The 18,913-nt window shown below is 45.9% G+C and overlaps 1 protein-coding gene across 1 annotated transcript in view; it reads right to left on the bottom strand.

Annotated features, from left to right (window-relative positions):
* Positions 1–18,913, bottom strand: part of LOC130122431 (echinoderm microtubule-associated protein-like 4) — a 218,711-nt gene that overhangs the window by 48,710 nt on the left and 151,088 nt on the right. The window contains exons 16-19 of the mRNA XM_056291344.1: positions 18,728–18,853; positions 3,098–3,229; positions 2,901–2,968; positions 2,364–2,452 (exon numbers count right to left, since the gene is read on the bottom strand). Of these exons, the coding sequence (XP_056147319.1) occupies positions 2,364–2,452; positions 2,901–2,968; positions 3,098–3,229; positions 18,728–18,853 (415 nt within the window). The remainder of the gene's footprint in view (positions 1–2,363; positions 2,453–2,900; positions 2,969–3,097; positions 3,230–18,727; positions 18,854–18,913) is intronic.

Genomic DNA, 18,913 nt, shown 5'->3' on the forward strand with positions numbered 1-18,913 from the left:
TTGATTTCCAGTGTCTTGATGCATGCTCAATAATCCAGGTAAGAAAATCAAAGCAGGTTGAATTAGTTCATCTGGACACAACGCCTATTGACAGATACAGTATCTGTCAATAAATGTATCCAGATGAACTGATTCAATCTTCTTTGAACTTCAATTTCCAGCATCATACTCATCACTCTGTCTGACACTCTCTTCACCTCCAACACACTCCTGACATACTCTTCCTTCAGAATTACCCCTACCCCATTTCTCCTCCCACCCATTCGCACCATGGTAGAAGAGTTGGAACCCGCCTCCAATGCTCCTGGCCTTACTCCCCTTCCACCTGGTCTCTTGCACATACAGTATGCCTACCTTTCTTCTTTCCATCATATCAGCCAGCTCTCTCCCTTTACCAGTCATAGTGCCAGCATTCAAAACAAGAAAGGACTCAGAGCCGATCCTTGATGTAGTCCCACCTCCACCTTGAACCCATCTGACATTCTAACCACACACATCACCACTGTAACACTGCCCTAATACATATCCTGTCTTTGCACCCTATCTTATCTTCTTCTTCTTTCGGCTTGTTCCTGTTTCCCAGGGGTCGCCACAGCAGAGTCGACAGTTTCCATCGGTACCCTGTGAGGGCACAACACCGATGGCGGTCTTGTCAATCCGCATAATGATCTGGCAAAATTTTACGTCGGATGCCCTTCCTGACACAACCACTAACCCTATGGACGGGGGCACAGGTAAAGCGCTGGATGCCATCCCAGTATTCATGGACTTGCGTCCATGCCTGTCGCCATTTGCACCCTATCTTATGCTTTCTCTAAATCCACAAAGACACAATGTCCTTCAAATGAATGCTTAACACTCAAATAAATCCAACCATGTTGTATATACTGTACTGTACATTGTACGTATATTGGTACACTCTGTCATGTACATCTACCTCAGGCATATATGTAAGTAACCTGCTAATATCTATTTCAGCATCTCTGATATATTCTCTGCACCACTGCACTTTATCAACCCCTACTTCACCTGTATGAGTCAATCCTTGTTTATATATGTGAAGATTGTTGTGTTGTAAATCTATGTTAAGTACACTGAGAGAGCCATGAAACCAGAGTCACATTTCATGTTTGTGCAAACCTACACGGCCAATACACATGATTCTGATTCTGTAGTGCTCTTTCAATTCTATGTCTAGTCTATTCAGCCATCACCCTCAGCACAGTGGGTGTCAGGGCTTTCTGCTACGCTGCAGCCAAACTCTGCAACTCCATTCCCTGTGACATCTGCATGCTGGACTCTATTACAGAATTCAGAACTACTCTTAAAACCCACCTTTTTAAACCCACTTACTCACTTTAACAGCATTAACTGCACCGTCTTCATGTTGTTTTAACTCCTTGCTGATGTTGCTCTATTGCTTATTGTGTATTTTATTGTTGATTGCAGTCATGATTTGTATTGCTGTTGTTTGATGTACAGTGACCTTGAGTATAATGGAAGGCGCCTTTAAATAAATAAAATTATTTATTTATTATATTATTATTACATTGCCTCTTGAAAGTATTTTTTTTCATTTAAATTTGGCCATTTTGTTCACAAAGACAGTATTGAGTGAGAAACATGGGACTATTTATTTCTAAATGATTATTCTGTTGGGGGGTTTCAACAACCATTTTGCTAGTTTTGGAAGCTGACAGGGTGAGACGAGTCTTGCGGACGCATGCACAATTTCCAGTTGATTGGGGTTTTTTTTTTATATAAATTTATTTCTGATTTTTCCCTTTGTTCTCCCAATTTAGTGGCCAATTGATCCCTATTTTAGTTCAAACACCCACCCTCATACTGCATGCATTCGCCAACTGCATCTCTCCGGCCAACAGTCTTAAAGGAGATGCCTCGCCACTTCCGTGACAAGGCGAATCCAGGCCGAACCACTGTTTTTTCCGACACACACAGAGGCGCATTAATGTGACGAACATAAGCCGACTCCGCCCCCCTTCTGAAGACAGCGTTGCCAATTATTGCTGCTTCATTGAGTCCAGCCATAGTCGGATATGACGAGAGCGGGGCACAAACCCCGGTCGCCAGTGGGCAACTGCATCAACACAAAGCCGATTCTTAGACCGCTACACCACCCCATTGGTTGTGATTTTTAAATGGAAAAGGGTACAAAATTTGGCACACATATATTTTCAAAAATCAGAATATTCTGGTGTGTATGTAGATTTTCCTGCTTGTGCATTTGTAAGTATGGTGTGGACTCTCCAGAGTTTTACACAGGAGGTCTCAGGATTGTAGCCTTAAACATGCACGGAGGACCCAATTATACAGGTTAACAAGTGAAAACTGACACCACCCACCTACTGAGAAGCGCATGATGGAAAGCTGCTCGTTACCGTCTGTGTGGATAGCAACCAGGTCAGTGGTGTCAGCGTCCAGGACATACCACCTACAGGAAAGAAGGGACGGGGGTGAGGTATAGATCAATGTTTTGTAGATGTGCAAATCTGCAATCTACAGGTACTATGTACCGCATAGTATCAGAGTCACATCTGTATAATCTGCAGCTGTAGATCTATATACAATCTGTATAATCTGCAGCTGTAGGACTATATACAATCTGTATAATCTGCATCTGAAGGTCTATATACAATCTATAATCTGCAGCTGTAGAGCTATATACAATCTATAATCTGCAGCTGTAGAGCTATATACAATCTCTATAATCTGCAGCTGTATAGCTATATACAAGACATCTATTCATGCAATCTACCACCAATGTTCTTGAACCATGGATGCTAAATTTGACATTCAAAATTATTTCCTGGAAATCTGTTTAAATTCAGTCTGCAAACGTAGGGTCATGAGTTGTGGTTTTCTAGGTGAATGGTACTGACTTTCCCGAATGGGTTCCTATGGCAACCACCACTCCACTGGGATGGAAATCTGCACAGTGGCCATGCTCCTAGGAGTGACAGGAAGATAGAGAAAGATGAGAACACAGACAGGCAGGAGAGAGGATATTTGTCTATCCATCTATCCACCCATCCATCAGTTCATCCAGTTTATTTGTCTGTCTGTCCATCTGTCTGACCTCCAGCAGGCGGCTCCACTCCAGTGAATGGTCCACAGCATTCCAAAGGCACACCTGTCTGTCTTGACCACAAGTGAGGAAAAGCTCCCTGAAGGGGTGAGAAGCCAGACCCCACAGCTCGTCTGTATGACCCTGAAACACATCCAGCACTTACAACATGAGATGAAATTTAGACAATGTACGGTTTATTGTATTGATAAGTACAGATTACTGAATTAATATTGATGTGATCCTTTATTGTATTGATAAGTATCGATCTGATACTTTTCTAATGTAGCATTCTGTAGCAACAGATATGAACAAAGGGAAAAAAGCAAATGTGATTAAAACCCAGTTCTCTTTAACTTCCTGTCTTTCTGACTGGCTGTCTTTACTCTGACAACTTCAGCTTGTTCAACAGACAGCAGGAATGATTTTGAACAATATGATTGCATTACTACAATTCCAGTTTCTCTTTACTGGTTACCTGTTCATTATAAAACTGTTTTTACTAATGGATGTTACAATATGCCTGAGGAGCAGAACCACTATAATTTTGGGAATCATAAAGCTGATTTTAAAAATAACTGGTTGAGCTCTAATTCGTGCAACTGGTTGAGCTCTAATTCGTGCAGATCTAGTTTGGATTCCATTAACTCCGTACTGACAACAAAAGCTTTGTATGCTAGTGAGAACTGATGCATCTTGGCATGTGAGCCTTCGTCAGGGTAATGGATTCAAGTACAAACTAGTCTCACAACACCAGATGATTGGAGATCTCGCAACGTCTGGGGACTTTTAAATGCAAGATAGTTGCTACAATAGCGGTGAGAACGGCTGCTAACAAACCTACGCCTAGTGATTTGGAAATCTAGGACACGCCTGACTAGAAACAATGCCTCCCCCGTAGAGAAGCAAACTGCAGAAACAGCAAATCACTTTGTAACACGGAGAGATGGCCTGGCGGCCTGTCCAGAGTGTCTCCCTGCCTGCCACCCAATAGCTGCTGGGATAAGCCCTGACAGCAGGATAAGCGGTTTGGATAATGGATGGATGGATAGACAAAAATGGATGCGCCGAGCAACTTAACGTTATTTGAATCCACTGTATCAACTGTGTGTTCAGTCCACAAGACTGGTGACATTAAAGACTACAGCGACCTTATGTAAAACTTTTAACCCAAGAAGAGAAAGACGTGTTGGCTTCTTTACCAACTGGTTAGTGGAAATGTTTAGTCTATCCAGCCTGGCCAACGGTCTGTGTTGTTGTCAGCACAGGGACAGAAATGTGTGGTGCTGCTCATATGCCCTCTGCTCTCCATAATGGAGAAGGTTTTATTTGGTGACTGCAGCTGAGCCATCTTATAATGCACATGTTGCTGGTATGACAGTGTTTACAAGCAAATAACTTCTGAATATCACTGCCAAATATGAAGGGCCACTCGAAAGACGTTGGATTAGTTCTGCAATGCATTTTTTTTTATTCTATGAGTGTTTCCACCCAGTTTTAATAACAAAAGCTGGTAGATTGTACTCAGTCTATAGTTGCGCGACGTGTTGAGAGACTGACTTGTGAGTCTAAATACAAACATGCAACATGAAATAAAGGGCAACTGAAACAGCAGTCATATACGATGATTAAAACTAGAAATGATTGTCAATGTCCTAAAAATTTATAACATTCAAGACAAAGGATGTCATACATATTCAACCCCTAATCAGAAAAAGTTGGAAAGGTAGGTTAAATTAAAAATTCATTCATTCATTTATCGTCAGCCGCTTATCCGGGGTAGGGTTGCAGTGGCAGCAGCTAAGTAGGGCATTCAAGACGTCCCTCTCCCCAGCAACGCCCTCCAACTCCTCCTGGGGGATCCCAAGGCATTCCCAGGCCAGACTAGACATGTAGTCCGTCCAGCGATTTCTGGGTCTACCCTGGGGTCTCCTCCCAGTTGGCCGTGCCCGGAAAACCTCCAAAGGAAGGCACCCAGGAGGCATCCTGATCAGATGCCCGAACCATCTCAACTGGCTCCTTTTGACGCGAAGGAGCAGCGGCTCTACTCCGAGCTCCCTCCGGATGTCCGAGCTCCTCACCCTAAGGCTGAGCCCAGACACCCTACAGAGGAAACTAATTTAAGCCACTTGTAGCCACAATCTCACCCTTTTGGTCACTACACAAAGCTCACGACCATAGGTGAGGGTTGGAACGAACATTGACTGGTAAATTGAGAGCTTTGCCTTCTGGCTCAGATCCCTCTTCACCACAATGGTCCGGTACAACGTCCGCATTACTGCTGATGCTGTACTAATCCACCTGTCAATCTCCCGCTCCATCCAACCCTCAATCATGAACAAGACCCCGAGATACTTGAACTCCTTCACTTGAGGCAACAACTCACCCCAACCTCGAGGGAGCAAGCCACCATTTTCCAGTAGAGAACCATGGCCTCAGACTTGGAGGTGCTGACTCTCATCCCGGCCATTTTACACTCAGCTGCAAACCGCCCCAGTGCACGCTGGGGATTGCGTTCTGATGAAGCCAACAAAACCACATCATCTGTGAAGAGCAGAGATGCAATTCTGAGGTTCCCAAAATGGACACACTCCTCACCTTGGCTGTGCCTTGAGATCCTGTCCATGAATATCACAAACTGAATCTGAGACAAGGGACAACCTTGGCGGAGTCTGACACCCACCGAAAACGTGTTTGACTTTGTGCTGAGAATGCGCACACAGCTCTCACTTTGGTTATACAAGGACCAGATGGCTTATAAATTAAAAATAAAACTGAAAAATGTGATTTGTAAATTATCTGTGATCTATTGACTCTGCACGTGCATTTCTCATTCCAAACCAAAGTTTCCCATGACATCCTCATCACCACCAAGTCCTTCTCCCACGTGTCCATTCAAGACTGCTCCAATGAAAACTCTTTCATTCCCTGGTATGCCTGCCATTACATTGTCCAGTCATCTCCAGAAATTCAACTTTTCTTCCTCATCACAACCTACTTGTGGTGCATACAAACTTATATTTGCCAGATGTCCATACAAATCCAGCCTCAGCCTATCCAATTCCCTCTTTATTTCTACGACTTTCTGTTGTAGCTCTGCCTAGGATTATTCCCACTCCGTTCCTTTTACTGTCTGTCCCATGGTAGTATATCTTATAATCTCCTCCAATCTCTCTTGTCTTGCTTCCTCTCCACTTTGTCTCCTGAGCACATATCATTTGTATCCTTCTCCTGTTTGCTATTTCCCTCTCTCTGCTTGTCATTGTCCCAACATTAAGTGTGGCCATTCTGAAGTCTTTCTTCTTCAGTTGTCTCTTCTCTCTTTTCTGTTTGCTTGTACCCCTCTTCTCCTCTGTCTTTTCCTATGTTCCCCAAAAGGCGCATAGTTTCCATTAGCAACCTGTGAGGGCACAGCACCGATGGCGGTCGTTGTTAACCCGGGCCTCGACCAATCTGGTATGTCAATTCTGGTCTTATCAATCCGCATAATGATTTGGCAGAATTTATGTCGGATGCCCTTCCTGACACAACCACTAACCCACAAACGCACCTGTCATAATGTGAAGTAATTTTTTTCTTTCATTTTGGGGCATCAGGTGGCATAGCGGTCTATTCCATTGCCTACCAACATAAGGATCGTCAGTTTGAATCCCCATGTTACCTGCGGCTTGGTCGCGTGTCCCTATGGACACAATTGACCGTATCTGCAGGTGGGAAGCCGGATGTGGGTATGTGTCCTGGTTGCTGGACTAGCACCTCCTCTGGTTGGTCGGGGTGCCTGTTGGGGGGAGGGGGGGGTAATGTGATCCTCCACGTGCCACATCTCCCTGGGGAAACTCCTCACTGTCAGGTCAAAAGAAGCGGCTGGTGACTCCACATGTATTGGAGGAGGCATGTGGTAGTCTGCAGCCCTCCTCAGATCAGCAAAGGGGGTGGAGCAGCAACCAGGACGGCTCGGAAGAGTGGGGTAGTTGGCTGGATACAATTGGGGAGAAAAGGGGGGAAATTAAAAAAGAAAACAAATCCACCAAACTTGGTGATGTTGGGACAAACTGCCATTTATTTATTGCCAATTTTGCGTCAGGCGCATCCACGTGTTTGGAACTGGTGGCATCCCCTATAGAGCAATTTCAAAATAGTTTACCACAAATAGTTCAACATTGATATGAAACGTATCATGTGAGTTTTATCATTGTTGGACAAACAATTTCTGATTTATAGTCCGGTTTGTGTGATGCCACCCCTCTAGTGGGTGCGCTACAAATTCAAAAAAAGAATAAGACTTGAATAAAACTTTCAGGGTTTATTTCAGGTGGGTATGGGGACATATCCTGCAAGTTTTGTGATGATTGACCCAGTGGTTGTTGACTTTGGTGTATTTATGTGCTGAGCCACGCTCTTATGATCACCGCTGTCGTCTTTGACTTACGGATAGCACCAGATGTTCAAACTAGCGCTGTATCTGTTAAAAAGAGGTATATAAATGAGAGTACTAGTGCTAAGTTTATGGAGACAATAACTATGTCACAAACCATGAATTCAGAGACAGCTGATGTACTCCTGGACAATTTTAACATGACAATTCTAAACGTCATGAATGTTGTCGCACCGGTAAAAGTCAAGAAAACTCTGAGCAAAAAGAAGGCCCCTTGGAGAAAGGCCATCCATCCATCCATCCATTTTCCGAACCGCTTATCCTGCTCTCAGGGTCGCGGGGATGCTGGAGCCTATCCCAGCAGTCATTGGGCGGCAGGCGGGAAGACACCTTGGACAGGCCACCAGACTGTCACACAGGGCCAACATACACACACACACACACACACACACACACACACACACACACACACACACACACACACACACATTCATACCTAGTGACAGTTTACTACGGCCTATTCACCTGACCTACATGTCTTTGGACTGTCGGAGGAAACCGGAGCACCCGGAGGAAACCCACGCAGACACGGGGACAACATGCAAACTCCACACAGGAAGACCCCCAACATTGGACTACCCCGGGGCTCGAACCCAGGACCTTCTTACTGTGAGGCGGTTGTGCTAACCACTGCGCCACCGTGCTGCCTGGAGAAATACCATGATGGTAAAAGGCCTGAAAAGAGAATGAAGGAAAGCCGAACGCAAATGGAGGAAAACTAAACTTCAAATCCACTACGACTAGTATAAACAAAGCCTTTATAATTTCAGCTATGAGTTATGTAAGGCTAGACAGCTAATTTCTTCTTATTTGATTAACGGGAACATTAATAATACATTACATTACAGTCATATGTTCGTTTTGTTTCTACATTACTTTGTTTGATAGTTAACTTGTATGTTAGTGTGAGCATGTCAGCATTTTCTTTTTAAATGAGCGAATACAATAAGTGCTAAGAACAAGTAACAGGGTAGTAGTTGTTGAAGAGTTGAGTTTTCAACCTGTGCCAAAAGATGGGCAGCGACTCCGCTGTCCTGACATCAGTGGGGAGTTGATTCCACCACTGTGGGGCCAGGACAGAACAGAGCCGTGACCGGGTCGATTGGCAGCAGGGGCCTCTGAGCGACGGGACAACCAGGCGTCCCGAGGCAGCAGAGTGAAGTGGTTGGGCGGGGGTCTACGGTTTGACCATGGCCTGGAGATAGGAAGGAGATATTTATTTCCTTTCACTGCCCTGTTGGCTAGCACCAGAGTCTTAAACTGGATGCGAGCAGCTACTGGGAGCCAGTGTAGGGACATGAGAAGGGGAGTTGTGTGGGAGAACTTAGGGCGGTTGAACACCAGATAAGCTACAGCTTTCTGAACAAGCTCCAGAGGGTCTGATGGCCGACGCCGGGGCACCAGCAAGGAGGGAGTTGCCGTAGTCCAGCCGGGAGATGACTAGAGCCTGGATGAGCACCTGTGCCGTCTCGTCGGTGAGGAATGGGCCAATCCTCCTGATGATATAGAGGAGAAATCTGCAGGAGTGAGCAACCGATGCAACATTTGCAGCAAACAAGAGTTGGTCATCCAGGATCACACTCAGATTCCTCGCAGTCCAAGTTGGCATCACCACGGTGTTATCAAGGGTGATGGCCAGGTCTTGGTGCGGCTAACCTTTACTACCCGCACTCTTATTTGCCATGGTTGACAAGCTTACAGACCCCCCAAAACAGATAGCCCCAGAACTCCTCTCCACAGAGAAATGTAATGAATTTGCTTGCTTTTTTGGTGAAAAAATTAAAACTATTAGACAGACCATCAACACCACACAGTGAAGCAATAAAACTATGCAGTCTCTACGACTGCCTAGAAATAATCTGGTCATTATGTCACAATACAATATCATTGATCAAGAAACCCTAGCGGAAACAGCTCAGCATCTTAAATCAGCAACATGTTGTCTCGACACACTGTCGTCTGATTTTTTTTAAACTATTTTTAACTCTGTAAAAATGGAGTTAGATCAAATAGTTGATAGCACACTGCTATCAGGCACTTTCCCAAAGTCACTAAAAATAGCTGCCATTAAGCCACTCCTAAAAAAGAGAACTCTGGATACCTCTGTGTTAAATAACTATAGACCAGTTCCAAATCTTCCTTTTACAGCTAAGATCATCGAGGAAGTTGTTTCAAATCAACTCAGCAATTTTTTTTTTAACTCAAATGGTAATTTCGACAAATATCAATCAGGTTTCCGACCTAACCACAGTACTGAAACAGCTCTTATAAAAGTGTTAAATGACATACGGCTGAATACTGACTCAGGTAAAATATCTGTTCTGGTTTTACTTTATCTCAGTGTGGCATTTGACACTGTAGATCACAGAACACTGTTAGACAGGCTGGAACATTGAGTAGGACTTTCCGGAGCAGTCCTTAATTGGTTCAGGTCTTATTTAGAAGACCAAAGTTACTTCGTCACTATTGGCAGTTATGAATCTGATAGAGTGACTATGATGTGTGGAATTCCCCCTGGGATCAGTTCTCGGACCTCTCCTGTTTAATCTATACATGCTGCCTTTAGGCCAAATTCTTCAGAGCAACAACATGGATTACCATGGTTATGCAAATGATAATCAGATATATCTGGCTCTATCACCTGATGATCTCAGCCCAATACTAGACTCACTGTGTCACTGTTTGGAGCAGATAAATAACTGGTTGAGCCAAAACCTTCTTCAATTAAATAAGGAAGAAAAAAAGAAGAGATTATTGTGTTTGGCAATAAAGAGAAGAGAATTATTATAAATGAACAACTCAATTCTCGAGCTCTAAAAACCAAAGACCAAGTCCAAAATCTTGGCGTTTTAATAGAAGCAGATCTCACGTTCACCAGCCATATCAAAGCAATCATTAAAACAGCCTTCTATCATCTTAAAAATATAGCCAGAATCAAGGGTCTGGTATCCCAAAATGACCAAGAGATGCTCATCCATGCTTTTATTTCCAGTAGAATTGATTACTGTAACGGTCTCTTAACTGGTCTTCCCAAAAAGACCATTAAACAGCTCTAGCTTATCCAGAATGCTGCTGCTAGAGTTTTAACCAGGACCAAGAGAACAGAGCACATTACTCCAGTCCTGACATCTCTACACTGGCTTCCAGTTAGTTACAGAATAGATTTTAAAGTGCTGTTACGTGCTTACAAATCACTGAATGATGTAGGCCCAGAATACATCATTGACACACTCGAAGAGTATAAACCAGGTAGGGCTCTAAGATCCATGGACTCGGGTCAGTTAGTTCAGCCCAGAGTAAAAAAAAAAACATGGAGAAGCAGCATTTAGCTGTTACGCTGCATGCAACTGGAACAAACGACCAGAAGATCTTAGATGTGCTCCAAATATAGGAAGTTTTAAATCTAGCTTAAAGACATTTCTTTTTTCTTGTGCCTATGATTAAGCAATAAAACTTGCACCTCATTCCAACTGCATTTTATTTCTGGAAGTAGATCTCTATAGTCACTCCTGGTGGGGAAGTGACTATGTTTTTATTATATATATATATATATTTTTTTTTAATTTTAATTTTATTTTGTACTTTGTATTTTCTTTTCATAGTACATGTCTTTTAATTATATTACTCTTTTTAATTACTAATTCACAGTACATTTTATGTACTTTGTCCTCTTTTAATTATATTTTATATATGATTACTCCTATTTGCTTTTATTTATTCTCTTTTAATTATATTTAATTAAGGAGAAATATAATTAAATGAATTTTTAAAATTATATTTCTCCTCCGAGAATCATCACCTTAACGTGGTGAAGGGGTTTGTGTGTCCCGGTGATCCTGGGGGCTGTGTTGTTGGGGGCAATAGCGCCTGGGAGAGTCTCCCAAGGCAAATTGGTCCCAGGGGAGGGGCCAGACTAAGAGTGATTCCCAAAAAACCCAACGAATTTACACCAGCAGAATTACAGCACCTCGCCCGGACAAGGGAAACCGGGGCCCCCTCCTGGAGCCAGACCTGGGAGGGGAGCTCGCCGGTGAGCGTCTGGTGGCTGGGCCTTGGCCTATGGGGCCCGGTCGGGTCCAGCCCGAAAAAACAACATGGAGCCACCACCCCGTGGACCCAGCACACATGGGGATGAGCATTGGTGTAGAGTGCAATGCAGGCGGAGTGGCAGGCAAAGGCAGGGACCGGGGCGTGCCGACTTCCGGCATCGCAGATTGGTCCTTGGGATGTGGAATGTCACCTCTCTGGCAGGGAAGGAGCCTGAGCTGGTGTGGGAGGTGGAGCGGTACCAACCAGGGGCTGGACTCACTACTTTTCCGGAGTTGGCCAAGTTGACAGGCACCGGGCGGGTATGGGGATACTCACAAGTCCCTGGTTGAGCACCGCCATGTTGGAGTTCTATAGGGGGTTGCCTCTATATGACTGCGAGTCACTGGGGGAAAAGCTCTGACTGTTGTGTGTGCTTATGTACCGAATAGCAGTTTGGAGTATCTGGCCTTCTTGGATTCTCTAGGTCAGGGGTGTCAAACTCCAGGCCTCGAGGGCTGCAGTGTCTGCAGGTATTTGTTGCAACCATGCACTACACCACCTGATTAAACTAGTTCCTTTCCCTCCTTGATCCAGCAGGTGAGCTAATTAGTTAAATCAGGTGGTGTAGTGCACGGTTGCAACAAATACCTGCAGACACAGCGGCCCTCGAGGCCTGGAGTTTGACACCCCTGCTCTAGGTGGTGTCCTGGATAGGGCTCCGCCTCGGGACTCTACAGTTCTGCTGGGGGACTTCAACGCTCACGTGGGATATGATGGAGAAACCTGGAGGGGTGTGATTAGGAGGAACAGCCTCCCTGATCTGAAACCGAGCCGTACCTTGGTATTGGACTTCTGTGCGAGTCATGGATTGGCAATACCAAACACCATGTTCGAACATAAGCTAGTGCATAAGTGTACTTGGTACCAGAATAACTTAGGCCAAAGATCGATGATAGACTTTGTGGTCATATCATCAGATCTGCAGCCGTATGTTTTGGACACCCGGGTGAAGAGAGGAGCAGAGCTGTCAACTGATTACCACCTGGTGGTGAGTTGGATCAGATGGCGGGGAAGGCTGCTGGAAAGACCTGGCAAACCCAAATGTGTAGTGAGGGTGAACTGGGAACATCTGGCGGAGGCCCCTGTCCGTGAGGTCTACAGCTCCCACCGCCAGAAGAAGTTCTCGGGGACATAGAGACTGAGTGGGCCTTGTTCAAAGCCTCTATTGCAGATGCGGCAGGCAGGAGCTGTGGTCATAAGGTCATCGGTGCCTGTTGAGGTGGCAACCTAAGAACCCGTTGGTGGACACCGGTGGTGAGGGAAGCTGTCAGGCTGAAGAAGGAGGCCTTTCAGACTTGGTTGGCCAAGGGGTCTCCTGAAGCAGCAGGCAGATACCGGGAGGCCAGAAGGGTTGCCGCTTCAGCAGTCGCGAAAGCAAAAACTCGGCTGTGGTAGGAGTTCGGCGAGGCTATGGAGGAGGACTTTTGGTTGGCATCAAAGAAGTTCTGGCAAACCATCCAGTGACTCAGGAAGGGGAAGCAGGGCTTGACTCAGGCTGTGTTCAGCCGGGGAGGGGAACTGTTGACCCGGACTGGGGATGTTGTCGAGCAGTGGAAAGAACATTTTGTGGAGCTCCTGAACCTGACTAACACGTCCTCAGTGGAGGAGGTAGAGTCAGAAGACTCAGGGGAAGCCCCACCCATATCTCTGGCAGAGGTCTCTGAGGTAGTTAAAAAACTCCTTGGTGGCAAGGAGCCGGGTGTGGATGAGATTCGCCTGAGATGCTGAAGGCTCTGGACATTGTTGGGCTGTCTTGGTTGACATGCCTCTTCAGTGTTGCATGGAGGTCGGGGACAGTACCTGTGGAGTGGCAGACTGGGGTGGTGGTTCCCATATTCAAAAAGGGGGTCTGGAGGGTGTGTTCTAATTATTGGGGCATCACATTGCTCAGTCTCCCTGGGAAAGTCTACTCTAGGGTGCTCGAAAGGAGGCTCCAACCAATTGTCGAACCTCGGATCCAGGAGGAACAATGCGGATTCTGTCCTAGCCATGGAACAACAGACCAACTCTTTACCCTTGCGGGAGTGCTGAGGCGGGCATGGGAGCTTGACCAGCCTCTACATGTGTTTTGTGGACTTGGAGAAGGCTTACAACCATGTACCCCGAGGCACTCTGTGGGGAGTACAGCGGGAGTATGGGGTACCGGGGCAGTTGCTACAAGCCATCCAGTCCTTGTATAACCAAAGTGAGAGCTGTGTCCGCATTCTTGGCACAAAGTCAAACACATTTTCAGTGAGTGCCAGACTCCGCCAAGGTTGTCCCTTGTCTCCGACTCTGTTTGTGATACTGATGGACAGAATCTCAAGGCACAGCCAAGGTGAGGAGTGTGTCCGTTTTGGGAACCTCAGAATTGCATCTCTGCTCTTCGCCGATGATGTGGTTTTGTTGGCTTCATCAGAACGCGACCTCCAGCGTGCACTGGGGCGGTTTACAGCTGAGTGTGAAATGGCAGGGATGAGAGTCAGTACCTCCAAGTCTGAGGCCATGGTTCTCTACCAGAAAACGGTGGCTTGCTCCCTCCAGGTTGGGGATGAGTTGTTGCCTCAAGTGAAGGAGTTCAAGTATCTCGGGGTCTTGTTCACGAGTGAGGGTAGGATGGAGCGGGAGATTGACAGGTGGATTGGTACAGCATCAGCAGTAATGTGGACGTTGTACCGGACCATTGTGGTGAAGAGGGATCTGAGCCAGAAGGCAAAGCTCTCAATTTACCAGTCAATGTTTGTTCCAACCCTCACCTATGGTCGTGAGCTTTGGGTAGTGACCAAAAGGGTGAGATCGCGGATACAAGCAACTGAAATGAGCTTCCTCTGTAAGGTGTCTGGGCTCAGCCTTAGAGACAGGGTGAGGAGCTCAGACATCCGGAGGGAGCTCGGAGTAGAGCCGCTGCTCTTTTGTGTTGAAAGGAGCCAGTTGAGGTGGTTCGGGCATCTGACTAAGATGCCGCCTGTGCGCCTTCCTTTGGAGGTTTACTGGGCACGGCCAAGTGGGAGGAGACCCCGGGGTAGAACCAGAACTGAATGGAGGAACTACATGTCCAATCTGGCCTGGGAATGCCTTGGGATTCCCCAGGAGGAGCTGGAGGGCATTGCTGGGGAGAGGGATGTCTGGAGCGCCCTACTTAGCTTGCTGCCACAGCTGATGATGAATGAATGAATAAATTAATTATATTTCATATGGTTGATCCTTTTGTTTTTATTTCTGTAAAGCACATTGAATTGCGCTGTGTATGAAATATGCTTTAAAAATAAATTTGCTTGCTTGCTTTTGAAGTTTATATCTTGAAAACTAACTGGCAGCTATGTTCTTTTTTCAAATGAACTGTTGCCTGTTTGGGAATATGTGTCACTAGTGGATTTCATAATAATGGTTTATTTAAATCTTGCCCCACTCCTCTAATATGGAGTCAGATTTTTAGTGGTGGTTCTTATTTCCAGTCTTCAGCGGGACAAATTAACTCCCTAAAGTTTAACACACCTCCTCAATTTTCATACCTGTTTTTGTGCATCCCTGATCTATACTGGTACACACTGGTCTCTACTGGTTTATACTAGTCTCTCCTGATGTGTACTAGTCTCTACTGGGTTTATGCTGGCCTCTACAGGTTTACGCTGGTCTAAACTGGTTAATGCTGGTCTATACTAGTTTATACTGGTCTATACTGGTTATGCTGGTCTATACTGGGTTTATGCTGGAGTATACTGGGTTTATGTTGGCCTCTACTGATTTATGCTGGTCTATACTGGTTTATGCTGGCCTCTATTGGTTTATGCTGGTCTATACTGGTTTATGTTGGTCTATACTGAGTTTATGCTGGAGTATACTGGATTTATGTTGGCCTCCACTGGTTTATGCTGGTCAATACTTGGTTAATGCTGGTCTATACTGGTTTATGCTGGTCTATACTGGGTTTATGCTGGAGTATAATGGGTTTATGTTGGCCTCTACTGGTTTATGCTGGTCGAGGGTTGCTGAAGCATCTTGTGATGTGGGCTGAAAGGTTCAGGCTACTGATTCCTGCATGTGTGACAAACCCCAAATAGGCCCCTCCTCGCAGAATTGACCGGACTTCACTTGTGGAGCTGGTGTAACCTGGGCAGCACTCAGCTGGCTAAAGCCTAACGGGACCGCAGACAGGCGGTCATAAAAATCCCACACATCCCTGGCTCGTAAGTGCCTAACAAGTGGGCAGTCCAGACTCCCAATCCGACCATCACTTGGGTACAACCTGTGGCGGATCCTATCATCTTCACTCTTGTGTTGCCATGGAACTAGATTCTCCCAGGCCAAGCAGTGTGGACAAGCGTCATGTCCTGATCACCACTTTAATCAAGGCTTTAGCGAATGGCTCCGAGAGTTTTTTGAGGACCATGCTTTCCCCCCCCCCCTCACACACACACACAAAGTTCATTGGCGATGCTGTGGAGTGACGGGAGAAGGGACTGATCATCCTGGAAGCTCCTAGCTCCTAAGGCACAAAACTGGTGGTAAGGATCTGATGGTAGTCTCTACATGAACCCAGGAAACTTTGTGTGGATTTGGCAGCAACCTTGCGACAGGGCAGCCCTTTTTAGGGAAAGCGCTGCTCCCCCCCAATCAGGGGAAGGCCCTAGAAAATGTGGGCTGAAAACAGTTGTTTCCCCATGTCTCCTGACTGGAATACCGCGTCCAGTGGGAAATCCATTTCTTGCGGGTGAAATAAGTACGTTTTTACACTACTGACTTTTGGAACCAGGAACATTAGGACTCTTCTTGATTGGAATGACTCTGATAGACCAGAACGATGAACTGCCCTTACTGCATAACAACTCTCTTGCTTCAATGTCGATCTTGCGGCTCTCCAAGAGACAAGACTTGCAGATGAAGGCCAACTCGAAGAAAAAGGTCTTGGATATAGTATGTTCATATGGAAAGGTTGGAAAGGATTTCCATATGGAAAGGATTACCAGAAACAGACCACCGAATTCATGGAGCCGGCTTTGCAATCAGATCCAAACTTGTCCGTGACCTGAATCTAACACCTGTCTGCATTAATGAACGCCATCATCTCCATCAGATTACCACTTCAAAATGGATACTTCCTGACTGCCATCAGCGCTTATGCTCCGACTCTTGATGCTGACGATGAGGCGAAAATAGCTCTCTACAACACCCTGTTAAGAACTATTTCCACCATTCCAGCAGCTGACAAGCTCATCCTCATGGTTGACCTCAACGCTCGCATTGGCAGACACAGTACAACATGGAGCAACATCATTGGGAAGCATGGAGTCAGTAAATGCAACTCAAACGGAGGCCTTCTCCTTGGCCTCTGTGCGGAACATGGCCTCACCATCACAAATACTATGAGCCAGAAAACTACCTGGATGCATCCGCGATCCCACCACTGGCATCTCATTGACTTTGTGATTGTATGCATGAAGGACCGATCCAACGTCCATGTCACCAAGGCACTCCCGCATGCTGACGATTGTTGGACCGATCATAGGCTGGCCATCTCCAAGCTCAATCTGAGACTCAAACCCAAGCCTAGACGCCCTGCCATGACAATCCCGCTAAAGAAAATCGATGTCCGAAAGCTTGAAGATCTCAGCATAAGAAGAAGCATGAGCATAAGAAGGTCACAGAAATCCTGAAGGATGTTGCCCTCATCGAAAACAACCCCATATCATACTGGATAAACCTAAAAACGACTCTTCTCGCTGTAGCTGAAACCGAAATTGGTATTGTGAAAAGACGTCACCAGAATTGGTTTGATAAGAACAACCAGGAAATTCTCAACCTGATCAGCACACAGAATCAAGCTAATCTATCCTGGGAGAAAGATAGAACCTCCAAGACGAAAGAAGAGCACTACAAGAAACTGAAGTCAAACACCCAAGCTCAACTCCGCTCCATGAAGGATGCTTGGTGGCAAAGTAAAGCCCTTGAGATACAGGGCTACGCAGACCAGAACCACCTCCACGACTTCTTCTCTGCTACCCATGCTATCTACGGGCCCATCAAGACCGCAGCAACAACAATGAAAGCAGAGGACAACGTAACAATTCTGAGGGACGACGTAGCCATCAGTCAACGATGGAAACAGCACCTCCACCAGCTCCTTTGCAAACCATCATGAGCTTCTCTGGACTGCTTTGATGGCCCACCTACTCTGCCGCAAAAACCGTGGATGTCTGCACCTCCTTCCACCAAGGAGCTTCAAACAGTGATTGCTCAGATGCGCAACAACAAAGCAGCTGGCCCCGATGGAATCCCTGCAGAACTGTACAAGTATGGAGGACTACCTCTTCAGAAGCGACTGTATGAAATCATCCTGCAGATCTGGGAAACCCGGACTGCCCCAGCTGATTTCAGAGACGCAAACATTAACATTTTCAAAAAAGGGGACCGAGGAGTGTGCGGCTATTACAGAGGAATTTCCCTCCTCTCATCACACTGGCCGAAGAAGTTCTCCCCAAATCCCAAAGCATTTTTCGATCCCCCAGAGGGACCACCGATATGATCTTTGTGGCACAACAGCTCATGGAGAAGGCAAGAGAACAACAGAAGACAATGTTTTTCATCTTTTTCGACCTTGAGAAAGCATTCGATTCTCTTCCGAGAGCCATTTTATGGGATGTGCTATCCAAATCTGGATGTCCTGACCACTTCATCCAGATGATTCGTGCCCTCCATTTTAACATGAAAGGATGTGTCTGTTTCTGTGGAACCTTTCTGAGCCTTTCCCCATGGATTGTGGAGTAAAGAAAGGCTGTGTTCTAGCGCCTACATTATTTTCCATATACCTTGCTGCTCTCTTGCAGAAGACGGATCGGTCACTCGACAGTAAAGTCAACATGTGTTACCGCTTTGATGGCAGCCTGTTCAATCTCCAGCGGTTGAAGTCTAAGAACAAGACATCAGATGTCAAGTCATCTTTGTTTCAAGCACACATCTTAATCTCTTGGAATGGATCCTCGGACACGAGAGATGCCAACGACGATGCTGGACTATACTGGGTTTATGCTGGAGTATATTGGGTTTATGTTGGCCTCTACTGGTTTATGCTGGTCTATACTGGGTTTGTGCTGGTCTATACTGGGTTTATGCTGGAGTATACTGATAAAATCTGACTGTACCTGCACTTCCACGCGGAAGCCGTCGTTAAAGGTTCCTCTCAGAATGAAATTTCGAGAGGTTCCAACCAGAAACTCCTCTCCCTTCCCTTCAGCCACTGCCCTGATGCTTCCATATTGCTCTGGGACCTGGAGGAAGGATGAGAAGACAGGGGAGATGAAGTAACATGGCCTCTGTGTTCATATGTA

Source organism: Lampris incognitus, chromosome 13, assembly GCF_029633865.1.
Source record: "Lampris incognitus isolate fLamInc1 chromosome 13, fLamInc1.hap2, whole genome shotgun sequence".
NCBI classification, from domain to species: domain Eukaryota; kingdom Metazoa; phylum Chordata; class Actinopteri; order Lampriformes; family Lampridae; genus Lampris; species Lampris incognitus.